The sequence below is a fragment of the Lutra lutra genome, chromosome 7 (genome assembly GCF_902655055.1).
Source record: "Lutra lutra chromosome 7, mLutLut1.2, whole genome shotgun sequence".
In the NCBI taxonomy this organism is placed as follows: domain Eukaryota; kingdom Metazoa; phylum Chordata; class Mammalia; order Carnivora; family Mustelidae; genus Lutra; species Lutra lutra.
Genome location: NC_062284.1, coordinates 69326203 through 69341803, shown reverse-complemented (window position 1 = coordinate 69341803; position 15601 = coordinate 69326203). Strand labels below are relative to the sequence as shown.

The 15601-nt window shown below is 34.7% G+C and overlaps 1 protein-coding gene across 1 annotated transcript in view; it reads left to right on the top strand.

Moving 5' to 3' along the window:
- Window positions 1-15601, top strand: part of TRPM7 (transient receptor potential cation channel subfamily M member 7) — a 119393-nt gene that overhangs the window by 87520 nt on the left and 16272 nt on the right. Inside the window, exons 27-31 of the mRNA XM_047735809.1 lie at window positions 1267-1337; window positions 5776-5872; window positions 8547-8617; window positions 10980-11014; window positions 13113-13138. Of these exons, the coding sequence (XP_047591765.1) occupies window positions 1267-1337; window positions 5776-5872; window positions 8547-8617; window positions 10980-11014; window positions 13113-13138 (300 nt within the window). The remainder of the gene's footprint in view (window positions 1-1266; window positions 1338-5775; window positions 5873-8546; window positions 8618-10979; window positions 11015-13112; window positions 13139-15601) is intronic.

Sequence of the window (15601 nt, the reverse complement as noted above, 5' to 3'; positions counted from 1 at the left end):
GTTCTTAGATGGGGCGCCTGGGTGGCTCAGTGGGTTGAAGCCTCTGCCTTCGGCTCAGGTCATGATCCCAGAGTCCTGGGATCGAGTCCCGTATTGGGCTCTCTCCTCAGCAGGGAGCCTGCTTCCCCCTTTCTCTCTCTCTCTCTCTGCCCTGCCTCTCTGCCTACTTGTGATCTCTGTCAAATAAATAAATAAAATCTTTAAAAAAAAAAAAAAAAGTTCTTAGAAAACAACTTGGGTTGTTTGTGGGCATGACCAGAATGTTCTGAGGCATGAATGAGGCCCTCTCTCTCTTCAGGTTTGAATTTTTCCATCAGGTAGCTTCCTAACCTGGTCTTAACACTTGTTTGAGCCTTCCTAACTTAGAAATTTACCTAGGAATGAAACATGTATGGAGATTGGTCAGAGAATGTGGTATGTCTATATAATCTCCACATTGAGGTAAACCCCGTGAGTTATCTAGGTACTGAGCATCCTGATCTCTACTGCTAGACTGTGTGCATTTCACTGTGGATTTATAGAGACAACTTTTCCTACATAAAATCTATCGCAATTTATTTTTTAACAGTATAATACAATCTGTATGCTAGTATATTGTCACTTGAATGAATATGCATAGATAACCTACATATTTATTTCTAGATACGATGTGTGTGTGTATAGTGGATATATTATATGTGTGTGTACATAGTGGATATATATGTGTAGTAAATATTACATATGTAATTTTATATTTTTAAAAATAATTTAAAAAAATTTTTATTAACATATAATGTATTATTAGCCCCAAGGGCACAGGTCTGTGAGTTGCCACGTTTACACACTTCACAGCACTCAACATAGCACATACCCTCCCCAGTGTCCATAACCCAACCACCCTCCCCCTCTCCCTACCCACCCACCCACCCACCCACAACCCTCAGTTTGTTTTGTGAGATTAAGAGTCTCTTTGTAATTTTATATTATTAATAGTGAAAGTAATTGCTTCCCTTTTTTCTTTCTAAATTTCAAGCAATTCATATCACAGGTAGGGTTGTTTGAGGAGGCCTTTGACTTTTGCTGTTACTGTATACTGAACTACTCATCTTCTCTAGCTTCTTGACATATTTTTGATATATATCCAAAGATCTACAGGAAACTTCAGACCCATCAAAACTACTTAGAAAACAATACAAATCACTTTTTTATGTAGACTTTAGGCAATGACATTATTTTGATAAGAAAAAAGTATATATTTTTTGTTGTAATTTTTTTTTTCTCTTTAAGGACACAGAGATAGCATAGATTATTTACAGAAGTTTAAAGAAGCATCAAACAAGATAAAAGAAATATTATCCGTAAGTAAATCCTTACAACAGCACAATTAAATCTTATTTTGCTATTTGGGGATTTAGTTCAAAATAGAATTAAACATTTCAGTAGAAACAGTTTTAGCAGAGACCATCATCAACATGATTATCCCAAGTATTTAAAAGCTGTACACCATTTAAAAAGAAGAAACAGGGCACCCAGGTGGCTAGGTCAGTTAAGCATCTGCCTTAAGCTCAGGTCATGATCTCGGGGTCCTGAGATCGAGTCCCACATCAGACTCTCAGCTCATTGGAGAGTCTGCTTCTCCCTTTCACTCTCCCTTTGTGCTCCCCCCTCTTACTTGCTCGCTCGCTCACTCTCAAATAAATAAAGTCCTTTAGAAAAAAAAAAAAGAAAAAATCTGCAAATAACCTGCATTTTTAAATTGATGAAAGTAAAAAACACCTATTTAACATTTCTCTTTTTAAAAATGCTTCTTCCTATACATTTCCCCATGACTAAATACTGAACTGAACTCTTTCCCAGGCCCAGAATTTTATTAGAACATAAACGTGTCTATCAGGGAACCTGTAGCCAAGCAGTAAAAAGCTAAATATGGCAATAACTACAATATAATGTGCAGGTGTAAGATATTCAATAAATGTTTGTTAAGTAAATTTTTAAGTGTATGGAATAATGAGTAAGAAGTATTTCTTAACCGTTGCTTTCATAAATACCCATAATGATAGTCTTAATATGAGGGAAAGGAACGAGTAGGGAATCCAGTTTTTTTAAAGTTGTATCTCTTGTTTTATCTTTCAGTTTCTTACAGGGAGGGAGGGCTGACTGGGAATTATAATTTAAAAACAGGAAGACATGGATGGAGTGAAACTGAGCATTCAGATGATAAGGATTAATAAGTATAACTACTTTAATGGGAAGACTGACAAAATTGTTGCACAGGTGTTTTGAGTTGGAAAGAAAGACTGCTAAAACTGTTCTCTAACTTACCATTTAAGAATCTGTGTATTTCATCCTATATAAACTATGCAAACCCTTTTTAATATTAAAGGGGATTAAATAAAAAAGTACTCTGGGGAGGGTGCTTGGGTGGCTCAGTTGTTTGGGCATCTGCCTTCGGCTCAGGTCATGATCCCAAGGTCCTGGAATCGAGTCCTACATTGGGCTCCTTTTTCATCTGGGAGCCTTCTTCTCCCCCTGCCTGCTGCTCCCCCTGCTTGTGCGTGCTCTCTGTCTCTGACAAATAAATAAAATCTTTAAATTTAAAAAAAAAAGTGATCTGGGGGGTTGTTGGTACTCTTAAGGCGTTTGTTTTTCTAGTAAGGCTGGTGGAAAGCACGATGGAATACATGAGAAAGAGAAAGTTCAGAGTAACCATTGTGTAAAGTTATTAAGAAGTCAAGAGAATACCAGGAATATAATTTCTCAGCCATAGAGTTGAAATAGCATGAGTTTTTTTACTAGCCATATTAGCATTTGGATTTCTGCCAGGAAAACCGAAGGCTAGGAATGGGATGGGGAAAGTAAATCTTTGGAGTGATGCTGACTAGAGGATTGGAATGACACCACAGTAAAAGATTAGAACTGCTAACTAATTGGAAATCTTAAGAGTTGTCAAACTCAGCAGTCAGAACCTTAAATTCACCATCTTCTTGCTCAGCAGACATATTTCTCCTCCTGTATTTCCTGCTTCTGTTAATAACATTAACATTTTGGTTTACTAGGACAAAACTACACTCCTACTTTCTTCCATTTAATAGCCAAGTCTAAGTCATTTTGCTTCCTAAATATTTTTTTTAGTATCTCTGCTTCTCTCAGTCCTCAGTAACAATTACAGTTACTCTTAGGCTGTCATTCTCTAATACGTATTTCATTAAACCTTTTTTTTTTTTTGAGATTTTATTTATTTATTTGACAGAGATCACAAGTAGGCAGAGAGGCAGGCGGTTGGGGGGGTGGGGAAGCAGGCTCCCTGCTGAACAGAGAGCCCCCGATTCAGGGCTTGATCCCAGGACCTTGGGAACATGACCTGAGCCGAGGGCAGAGGCTTTAATCCTCTGAGCCACCCAGGCGCCCCTTTCATTTCAACTTTTAAAATGTCTCTACACATGTCACAGTGGCAGTTGAAAGAAATGTATCAGCACATTCTCATGGCGTCATTTTGCTATAATGAAGCAATTGGTGTACACAGGAAGTCATTTAGAGTAAATGGATGTTCCTTAATAGGGAAGGGTATATGTAAAGGTTTCCCCACAGATTTCACCTTTTAACAACGAACCTATTAAATGACCTTAAAGCCAGGACTATGCTGAAAATTTATAAATGGGCAGGTAACTTTCTGGTAAAAGCAAGAAGAAATTACACATTTCTGTGAGGAGGCAGAAAACTGGTGGTTGTGTTTTGAATTAAACAATTTTGAGTAATTTACTTAGAGAAAAAGAACTCAAACTGTAATAATAGAATAATGAGCTCTAGCTCATGGTCATCAGAGACTTGGAGTTCTTGAATGTTTATGATTTATACACCCCTTTGAAAATCAAATGAAAGCTATAGACCCTCTTCCCAGAAAAATGCACATACACAAAATTTTTATCTGTTAAGGTATATGGAGTTTTACAAATACCTTGAAGCACATCACCAATCCTGCACTAGAATTTCTGTCACTAGAATGAAACCGATACGTCATTGCATCAAAGAGTTTATATCAAGGAAAGCACTTAAATAAAACAAATAAAAAATAGCTAAAACTGGTTTCAAAAGAAACAAATCAGAAAAGAAATTAGAGTTGCTTTGTGACTACAGGTAAAAGTGAGAGCATTCTCACTTGGCTGTATAAATCAGCTATATATGAAGAGTGCAGAGCATCAAAGGTAGAAAAGCCTAATTTTCTTGAGATGTAAGCTAAATCTACTTAATAAAAGTAAGAGTTTATTGTAGTAACATTTTAAAACTCACTGTTTCTGAAAGGTGGTAGAGGTTTGGGAATATTTTGAAGTTGCATAATAGTATGTGACCGGTTTATAGTTGAAAAGAAAACAGTATGAATGTATTGGATTGTCCCCACATTAAGTTTAATGCAGTTTGTTCATCCAGGAAAAAGTACAGGTAAAAAGAAGAAAGGAAGGGAAAACTAGACTATAAAATACTATTCAGGTAGAACAGTTGAAATAATGAAGATTTGGCTAAACATTTTGGTGACTCCAAAATAACCCTTTTGTAAATAACAATTTTTTTTTTTAAAGATTTTATGTATTTATTAGAGAGATCACAAGTAGGCAGAGGGGCAGGCATGGGGGCGGTAGGGGAGGGGGGAAGCAGGCTCCCTGCTGAGCAGAGAGCCCGATTGGGGGGGGGGCCTTGACCCCAGGACCCTGAGATCATGACCTGAGCCGAAGGCAGAGGCTTAACCCATTGAGCCACCCAGCGCCCTTCAAATAAGAATTTAATAGGAAGGATTGGATCAGAAATTGTTGAGAAGGAAAATGTTTTGTCAATAAACACAAATTGGGTAATTGAGTAGAAATTTGGAAAAGTCTGTTTATGTTCTTTTTTTTTTTTAAGATTTTATTTATTTATTTGACAGCGAGTACAAGTAGGCAGAGTGGCAGGCAGAGGGAGAGGGAGAAGCAGGCTCTCCCCTGAGCCAGGAGCCTGATGGTGGGGCTCAATCCCAGGACCCTGGGATCGTGACCTGAGCCAAAGGCAGCCCCTTAACTGACTGAGCCACCCAGATGCTCCTGTTTATGTTCTTCTATCACTTCATAAGCTCAGATGAATTCTAACTTTAAATGTAAAAACTCAAATCTTTTAAGAAAATAGAAATATTAAGTCAGTAAAATCAGGAGGACTTTCTAAACATTCAAGGAATTGACAATATTAAAGGAAGGATGTGAAGAGATTTAAGTACCAAAAAATGGAAATCATAGATAAGTCAAAACAGATCTGGAAGAAAATTGAAATGTGACAAATAATGATCAAATAGATCTTTGTTATATAAGCAGCTCATATAATCAATAAGAAAGCTACCCAAAACATCCCTTCTTTCCCATAAAAACCACTCTTCCACCCTCTAAACTGTTATAATCTGTCCATGTTGGTGTAAAATAGCTTTTTGTTTTTTAGGTGAGCTGATAAATGTTTTATTATTTTCCCTACAGTTTTTCATATTTCCCCCCAATTTTTTATGAAGTTGTATCACTATGAAAAACAATTCATTCAGATGGATTTATGAACAATAAGCAAGTAGGATATTTTGATGTAGCTTTTTTAGATTGTCATTGAAGAAAATTAACCGTGACTTTTTTGGTCACAGTTAATTTACTCTTTGGTGTAATTTACTCTTTGGTGTCCAGGTAGATTAAAGTATATTGAACTAAATAGATACAGAGACTCTTTTGCTACTTAGAACAGTTATTTGAAATTCAGTTTAATTGTTTTTAAGTTGTGTATTTGTACAATATGCAGAATGATGTTCCTTCTGAAAACACTTTGAAACATGTGAGTTCTCATGGTGGATTTACTGAATGTCGCAAAACTTCTATTCCTCTTCATTCAGAACAAGGTAATTTTCGACTACATGAATTATATTACCAAACATGCTCATTTAAGCTTTAAATGTATTTTATGTATGTCACACACCTGAGGAGTAAATGTTTTCAAGAGTCAGAAAGTGATGATTCTGGTCCATCACTGTTGCTTTAAGCTTGAATAAAATACATAATCCTAATATTCTTTTTTTTTTTTAATTTTTAAACAAATTGTTTAGTACATAAAGATGAAATATATAAAGACTTGATTTTTAATGAATCTGCTGATTTTAACTTTTACAAGTGAATCTGTATTTTAATCTATATAGTCATTTAGTTAACATATTTTTCTAATTTAACTTTTAAAAATAGCTAATGCATTTATTTGTTTCAGAATTGAAATACAAACACATTCAAGCAGTTTGAAAATAGCCTCTCATTTCAGCCTCACATGTAACTACTTATTTTTATTTATCCTCTAGAGTTTCACACCTACGCATCTTTTATGGCAGAAATCTTTTCTTCCTCTCATTTTTTTTTTTTAAGATTTTATTTATTTATTTGAGAAATGGAGATCACAAGTAGGCAGAGAAGCAGACAGAGAAAGAGGAGGAAACAGGCTCCCCAGCTGAGCGGAGAGCCTGATGCGGGGCTCGATCCCAGGACCCTGGGATCATGACCTGAGCCGAAGCCAGAGGCTTTAACCCACTGAGCCACGCAGGTGCCCCTCTTCCTCTCATTTTTACACAGAAAGTAACATATCATACATGCTGCTCTGTACCTTTAATTTTTCACTGGGTAATATAAAGGCCTGGGGATGTTTTCATATCATACTTTGTTATGAGTCAGTTATATATGCATATAAATTTATTAATCACCTTCTCGTTAATGTGCATGTAATCTTTATAAGGTTCCTTAAGAAAAACATCACTACCATGTCCACCTGACCATCATTTCCCTTTTCATTCTTTTTTGGTATAGATCAGTATCAACTTGGATGTTTTCCAGAGTGCAAGTTGGTTTAACGTTAACATAAAAAATATAATTGACGAGGGTTACCTGGCTGGCTCAGTCAGTAGAGCATATGACTCTTGATCTTGGGGTAGTGAGTTCAAGCCCCATGTTGGGTGTGGAGCTCACTTTAAAAAAGTACACACACACACACACACACACACACACACATACATATATATGTATATATATTTTATCTCAGTTTAAAATAATTATTTGTGTGTGTATGTATAATTGAGGCATGATAGTAACAGGTTAGAGGAGAAAAATTGTTTGATTGTTTCAGTAGCTGCAGAAAAGGCATTTGATGAAATTCTGCATCCATTCATTATTAAAACTAGCAAAGTTAGAATGAAGTTTCCTTAATATGAATAAAGGGTATCTATAAAAAGTTATCACAAATACCGTATCTCATAATGATACATTGAAAGCCAGGTGGGGAATCAAGGCAGGGATTCTGTCTATTACCATTTCTATTTAACATTGTAGCTGGAGAAATAAAGTAAGAAAAAGTAATGGTAGAAGGGTTAGGAGGGAAGAAATAAAACTCATTTTCAGTAACATGGATATTATTTCTAGAGTTAGCATGCTTCTAATTTTGCATCCTCATATTTCAGTTTTAGACAATAACTATTGACCCCCCATTAAAGAAGGCATGTTCTCTCTCTGTTCCCCAAACACACACACACATACGTGTGCACATATACACTCACATGTTTTCTCTTTCCCACCAATATAGTCCTGTTGTAATTTTGGCTAGATCAACACTAGATTCTCTGCTGTTTAACTACATTTCTTCAGGATACTTAGATACATAATACATCTGTCAGTTTCATTATCTTGAAAAAGTTTTGCCCAGACTCTTTTAATGAACTTAAATCTGACCTTCCCCCCTCTACATTTGGAATACAGGTTTTGTTCTAAGTTTCTCCATCACATTCATTCTGAGGTTTTTCTTTACTATATCATAAAGTTGTGAAATCTAAGGTACTTTAGAATTTAACATCCTGGCTTTTTAAAATAGGCTTAATCTTAAAGTTTATTTAGGATAAAAAAAACAAGATATGATAAAGATGGCATCTTAAATCACAGGAGAAAAGATGAGGTGTTTTTTTCCATTATTGTAAATTAATGTATATATAAGATTATTATTTGCAATGTTGTAATGGCAGGAGATTGAAATCATACCAAATGTCCATCAATAGGAGTTTGGTTATTATTCTGTACTATAATTGTGTACCCATAGTATGAAATTCAATATAGCATCAAAATAGAATAGAGAAATTTTCTGCGTACTGATAATGGAAAGATCTCCAAGCTTAAAGTTATAAAGCCAATAAGAAAAAACCCCAAATATATAATAAATATCATCCTACCATTTATGGTTTAAAAAATGGTAGGTGTGCACACACACAAAATATTCATGGTAGGATATACAAGAAGTGGAAATACGAAGAGTAAGACTTTTTCCTTCATACTCTTTTTTACTGCCTTTTTACAAAAATAAATTTAAATAAATAAATAATTTTGATGTCCAGTAAAAAGACCTCTGGCCTTATGCAATTCTTATCTTCAGCAATGTTGGGGAGACGATAAATTATCTTATGAAAGTTACAATATGTAGAAACACTTGTGTTTGGTAGTTAATATTAAAAAAATTTTTAGTTTTGTAACTTATGTTTTAAATTTTTCTTCAAGTGGAAAGTAGCAGTAGAAGGCCATCTACACAAGAAACTCATGAAGTAGATTCCAAAGCAGCTTTACTACCGGTTTGTACATTTCAATTAAATAAATGTGTATTTTAAGGTACATATATTTATGTATTTAGGTACATATGTATGTATTATTATTTTTATAATTTTATGTATTTCATCATGGTAAATGTAGTCTTTAATCCCCACCCCCTATTTATCCCATCCTCCTACCCATCTTCCCTCTTCCCAAACCATTAGTTTATTCTCTATAATTAGTCTTATTTTGTCTATTTCTGTTTTTGTTTTTTCTTTGCTCATTTATTTTGTTTCTTAATTCCACATATGAGTAATCATACAGTATGTGTCTTTCTCTAATTTATTTCACTTAGCGTTAACACTCTCTAGCTCTATCCATGTTGTTGCAAATGGCAAGGTTTTATTTTTTATGAGTAAATAATATTCCATTGTATATATACCATATCTTCTTTATCCATTCATCTATCACTGGACATTGGGCAGCTTCCATTGTTTGGGTGGTATAAATAATGCTGCAGTAAACATAGGAGTGCATATATTCCTTTGAAATAGTGTTTTGTATTTTTGGCTAAATACCCAATAGTGCAGTTACTACATCACGGGGTAGTTCTGTTTTTAGCTTTCTGAGTAACTTCTGTACTGTCTTCCATAGTGTCTGTGTCAGTTTGCATTCCCACCAGCAGTACAAAAGAATTCTTTTTTCTTCACATTTTTGCCAACACTTGTTTCTTAATGTTTTTGATTTTTGGCCGTGCTGACAGATGTGATGTGATACTTCATTATAGTTTTGGTCTGCATTTCCCAGTTGATGAGTGATGTTGAGCATCTTTTCATGTGCCTGTTAGCCATCTGTATGTCTTTTTGGAGAAATGTCTTTTCATGTCTTCTGCCCATTTTGATTGGATTATCTGTTTTGGAACTGTTGAGTTGTATGTCTATGTATATTTTGGATGCTAACCCTCTATCAGTTATGTCATTTGCAGATATATTCTCCCATTCCATAGGTTGGTTTATAGTTTTGTTGATTGTTTCCTTTGCTGTGCAGAAACTTTTTGATGTAGCCCTAGTAGTTTATTTTTGCTTTTATTTCCCTTGCCTCAGGAGATAGATCTAGAAAAATGTTGCTACAGCCAGTGTCAGATTACTATCTGTGCAGTAGTTAGAAAATTTTAAAGAAAAGTTTATGCAAAAGAAAGAAAGGCAGGAATCTCTTGTTTGTACTGGAACTAATTATATGAAGTCATTCCCAGCCAGCTGAAGTAATGTTTGATTTTAAAAACACTCTTTAAGAGCATACTCTGGCAAGCAAGACAAATAGCTTGGGAAAAAGCAGAAAAAATTGCTCCTTTTGTCAGTCAAGTACAGAAACCTCTAAAAATTTTTCTGGATCATCAAGAACATGTTAACTTACATTGTTCTATAAGGAGATAGATAATATTATTGAAAGTCCTGTTATCAAAAAATTATTTCAATGAGGAAGGGGAGTTAGTGAACACAGTTTCACAGTAGCAGTTCCTCCTTTCTGGAAGGACCCATTGTGAACCTAAGCAGCACAATTTTGCCATAAATAAAGTTCCATTGAAGATGACTTGAAAAATGCCAAATAACAAACTTCTGGGATTTGAGTTACATAAACAGTATTGAGCCTCTAATAACTTAAGATAGTAGAATTATTGGCTACAGATTTAAAACAAGTATGATTAAAGTGATTAAAACCATAAGAAAAAAAAAAAGAAAAGATACTATTCAAAAAATTCTGGAAAATTAGAAAAAAAATCTAGAATAAAAAAGAACTCATTGGGAGATATGATAACATAGATCAAGTATAGCTGAATAATTACTAAATTGGATCAGAACATGCAATTATGATTTTATTTAATCCTATTTCCAACTTGCTGTTGAATAAATTTATTCAAAGATCTACTTTGACACTTTAGCTAGTTATAGTTAAAATTGGATGAAAAATCTGCAGAATAAAAACAATACACACATATACAGAAAAGAGCTTCATTGAAATATGCCTACATGTTTTTGGTAATCTTGTTTATAGTGTGCATGATTTTAATTTTACTCTTTAGGTTTTGTTGTGTTTTTCTTTTGACAGTGGGCACATATTATTTAAGAATATAAAATTGTCATCAGAAAAAAAGAGCCAGACTGTAATTATGTTGTAATAAATAACAATCATGAAATTCTTTATTCTGTCTTGTGCAGTGGCCTTAGGGCAGTTATATCCATTTATTATTTTATTAGTTCATTTGTATGAAAGTCCTTACTTCACATTAATTTTTCAGCGTTTATTCTTAAAACATAGTGTAGGAAACAAAACAGGGTTAACCATTTATGCTTTATCTAAAGATTTTTTTCTTTAACCTTTGTTTTGTGTTTGTTTTGACTAAAGGATTGGTTACAAGATAGACCATCAAACAGAGACCTGTAAGTAAGCCTTTTCTTATCATTAACCTGAAAGTATCATAGTTATTGAATGTTGTCTTTTTTCTGTTCTTTGTGCCATTTCTTAAAATACTCCTTTATATATGGATGATGATGATTTATTTTATTACTATTTTTTAAAAGATTTTAATTTATTTGAGAGGGAGAACGAGAGAGAGAGCACAGACCAAGGGGAAGGCAGAGGGAGAAGCAGACTCCCTACTGAGCAGGGAGCCCAGTGTGGGTCTCAATCCCAGGACCCTGGGATCATGACCTAAGCTGAAGGCAAACGCTTAACCAATTGAGCCACCCAGGCGCCTGATGATTATTTATTTTAGTGCCTTTTGTCTCTACATAGAAGAGATTGGGAAAATCATTTTTTATGAGTTAATATATATATTTTAGTTATTTTGTATAGTTACACTGTTATTATAGCCATACTGTAATTACTACTCTGCTAAAATCTTCCTTATGATGATACAATTATGATTTTATTTAGTCCCTATTTCCAACTTGCTATTGAATAAATTTATTCAAAGATCTACTTTAACACTTTAGCTTTGCAGTTGGCTGACTTCTCTGCCCATCATAAGCAACAAGCCTTGCATCTGTTTTTGGAAAGATAATTAGAGTAGTAATTACACAGTATACATTAGAAAGTCTGCATATAGGGAGATCCATGACAAAGCTGACATGATAATCCAAAATCCAAAGTAGAAACAAAAAGCAATCTGATAGGTAATCATCCCAGCAAAGTAAAAATTTTTAGTACAGATTAAGCATAAAGATAAAGAATCAAAGATAATCTATGTGTTTCCAGCCTGAGAATTAGTATTATAGAATTCTAAAGAACATTAAAAAAAAAAAAAAAGGTCCTCGTGTTTTGATGCCCATTTAATACATTTAATACAAGCATGGTTGAGTTACTTTCATATATGGGCTACCTGAGAAAGAAATTATATATTCCACAGTGTTCCCTATTTTCTTCTGTCTCCCAGAAATATATGTGAATATATAGAGAAAAAAGTAAACCAGGTGCCACATGGATATGCAATATTCGGGTTCTTTGGATATTCTGGGCTTGCATGGCATTCAGAAGACCAATCTATAGTTAGAACTCTTTAGAGTGTACAGTCTTTTATAACCAAAACCATAGGATGTAAATGCAGAATAGGTACTTGAAGTTAACATTCACTCAGCTAACAAAAGAATGTCTCATAGAATGTTGAACCATAGAAATATCCAGAAAGGTGGAGTTGGTTAGCACTCTTTGGTTCCTGAGAAAAGAGTAGTTCATTAGCAAGGGGATGAGGGTGGGGTCAAAATACTTAGTATGCTAAAATATTTATATTGAGGTGAAAACCAGTGGGAAACATCAGGATCACATCAAGTTAAGAACTAGAAAGAAATGCAAAAGTTCCCTACTTCAGAGGACCTTTCTGAATCTGGTCTTTTTAGTCCTGAGCAAGGCCCCAAAGCAGTATGATGGGAAAGCTAAGTGTCTAACCCATTTTGTTTGATTCTTATTGCATTCTCCTTTCTATTATACCTGTCTAATTTGCACTGGAATTCATGGAATTAATAGACCCTCCACTTGGTATCAGTATATGTTGTTATAACTAAATATATTCAATATTGGAAAAAAATTTTCAACATTATAAATTAAGCTATGCCAAATGATGGCTGTTTGCTGTTCTCTCAGTTCTTTGCCCATCAATTCTGTTGGAAGTATTATTAGAATTTTGCAGTTATTTCAAGGCATTCTTAAGGTATAGTACAGAATTAATCTCCATGAATAGAGAAGTCATGGAGCAATTTATTAGTACTGGAACCTTCAGTTTGGCAGCAAACCACTAATAATATTTATGTAAGCATAAATTGGAGGTACAAGTTGATAAAGTATGTGTATATTGACATTCATATCTGTGTATGAATTTGACATTGGCTTGAGGGAAATGGCATATACTCAAACAAAAGTGAGTCTAGATCTCAGAATTACTCTATAAGTATTCTATTAAATAATCATAATAACTATAAAATAAAAAATTGTGGTAGCCAAAACAAAAATTCCATCACAACTTATATTTTTGGTTTTCTTTAGGCCAACTGAAGAAGGAACATTAAATGGTGAGTCCATGTGGTAGATTTAATGTGAAAAAATGAGGATTATATGTGATCTGTTATAGCAAATACCTCATTCTAGCCAAGAAACTTTAGACTTCATGTTTGAAAGAGCCAAGGTAGTAAAAATTTCTAACCTCAGCTAGTTTTTCTTCTAGCAGCTTCACAAATACATGAACTCTCCATGTAAATGCTACCATGTCTTTACTGTCACCCCAACCCCCTTCATCCCTGTGACATAGTCTGCACTTTCCCTTGTACTCCCTGTTTTAGGGAATGATACTCTTTCAGTCAGTTGGGTCAAACCCAAGGAGGAGTTATTCCTGACCCCCTTGACCTTGTCCTCACCTAGTCCTGTTGTATTTACCTTTTAAATATCTCTAGAATCCATCTTCCAGTATACATCATGCTGCTGCTTTCCATTCACCCTCTTCATCATTTTTTAAACCTTTTACTGAAGTGTATAGCATGCATACAAAAAAGTAGAGATAAACCTCCACCTCAGTGAATTCTCACTAGGTGAGTATATCCATGTAATTAGCACCCAGATCACAAAACAGCTCCTCATGTCCTCTTCTTGTTGTAACCTCTGTCCCTAAATAACACAGTGTATTACTTCTGTCTGTGTGTATGGAATCATAAAGTGTGTACTTTTTTGTCTGGCTTTTCCTTCCTAACACATGTTTGTGAGATTCATCAGTATTTTTGTGTGTAGTGGTAGTTGGTACATTGTCATTACTACATAGTATTTCCTTGTGTGAATATATTGAGTATATCCATTCTGTTATTTGAAGGGTATTTTAGCAGCTTCCACTGTATGATTATTATGAATAGTGCTATAGTGAGCATTCTTGTCCATGTTGTTTGGTAGACATACGTATTTTCTGTTGGCCATGTACCTGGGAATGGACTTCATAGGTTGTAGGGTATATATGTGTTCACATTTAGTAGATAGTGCCACATAGGTTTTTTCCTTTTTTTTAACTATGTTATATTGGTCACCATACAGTACATCATTAGTTTTTTTTTTTTTTTTTTTTTTTTTTAAGATTTTATTTATTTGTCAGAGAGAGAGAGGGAGAGAGAGCGAGCACAGGCAGACAGAGTGGCAGGCAGAGGCAGAGGGAGAAGCAGGCTCCCTGCTGAGCAAGGAGCCCAATGTGGGACTCGATCCCAGGACGCTGGGATCATGACCTGAGCCGAAGGCAGCTGCTCAACCAACTGAGCCACCCAGGCGTCCCCATCATTAGTTTTTGATGTAGTTTCCCTGAGTCATTGTTTACATATACCACCCAGTGCTCCATGCAATACACGCTCTCCTTAATACCCATCACTGTAGGTTTTTCAGAGTTGTGCCAGTCAGGTTCCCTTGCATTCTGTCTTCTGTGCTGTCACCAGACTGAATCTCTTCTGCTTTACATTTCCTCCCTGTCATTCCTTCCTTAACATGGCATATTTGGTTCCTAACAATTAAGTATTCCCTGATTCTGTAGCTTTATTTCCTATAGGTATGCCTGTACTCTTGCTCATTAATTTGTAGTCTTGGTTACATATCCAGGTACTTGTGGAGAATCACTTAATGCCAACACATAACTACAGAATTAGAATATTTTGGAGTGATATCTGGGCAGGTGCACATTGAAAAAGCCCCACAGGTGATTCTGATTTGTATTTATTATAAATTTATATATTATATAGCATTTATATATAAAATTAGTATTGAACACTGCTGTTCTAGTCATACTAAACAACTTGCAGTTTCTCAAGTATAGCATGCGCTTTAACAATTCCATGCCTTTGCAGATGTTGCCCTGACCACACCACTGCCTTCCAAACTACACTAGTTTTGTGCTTCTCTTTTCTGAGACATTCTTCAACCTTCTTTCAAGCAGGAGGCATTTGGTACCCCTCCTCTAAAGTCCTATTAGTATATATACATTATATATACACGTGTATATGCTATAGTCCATATATATGTATATATTATGTATATATGTGTATATTTTATAGTTAATACATGTATTAAAAATGTTGACTTCCTTCTCTTGCAAGACAGTATTTTCTTTTTCATTTATAGTCTAAAAACTTAACACATAGCAGATTCAGTTTATTCTCCATTCTCCATATTATGATTAAAAAGTGAAGTCCTCAAATACATTTAAGTATGGAGCAGGGGTTTTGGGGGTATGTTTCATATTCCAGAGTTCATCTTCTTATGGTCAGCCCACTTAAATTGGTTTCTTGGCTATAGGCCCTACCTCCTAAAGGTTGAAAACTAAAAGATATTTTTCTTTTTGACCAGGGGAGTAGAGGAAGAATACAGTTTTTGACAGGAGAGTATCAAACGTGCTTTTTTTCTTTTCAGGTATCCCAATGCACAGTTAGGACTAATCTGGCATTATAAAAAAGAGTAATATAGCAAACATGTGATGAATATATTTTACTTTTTTTTTTCTGTTTTTGAGAAAA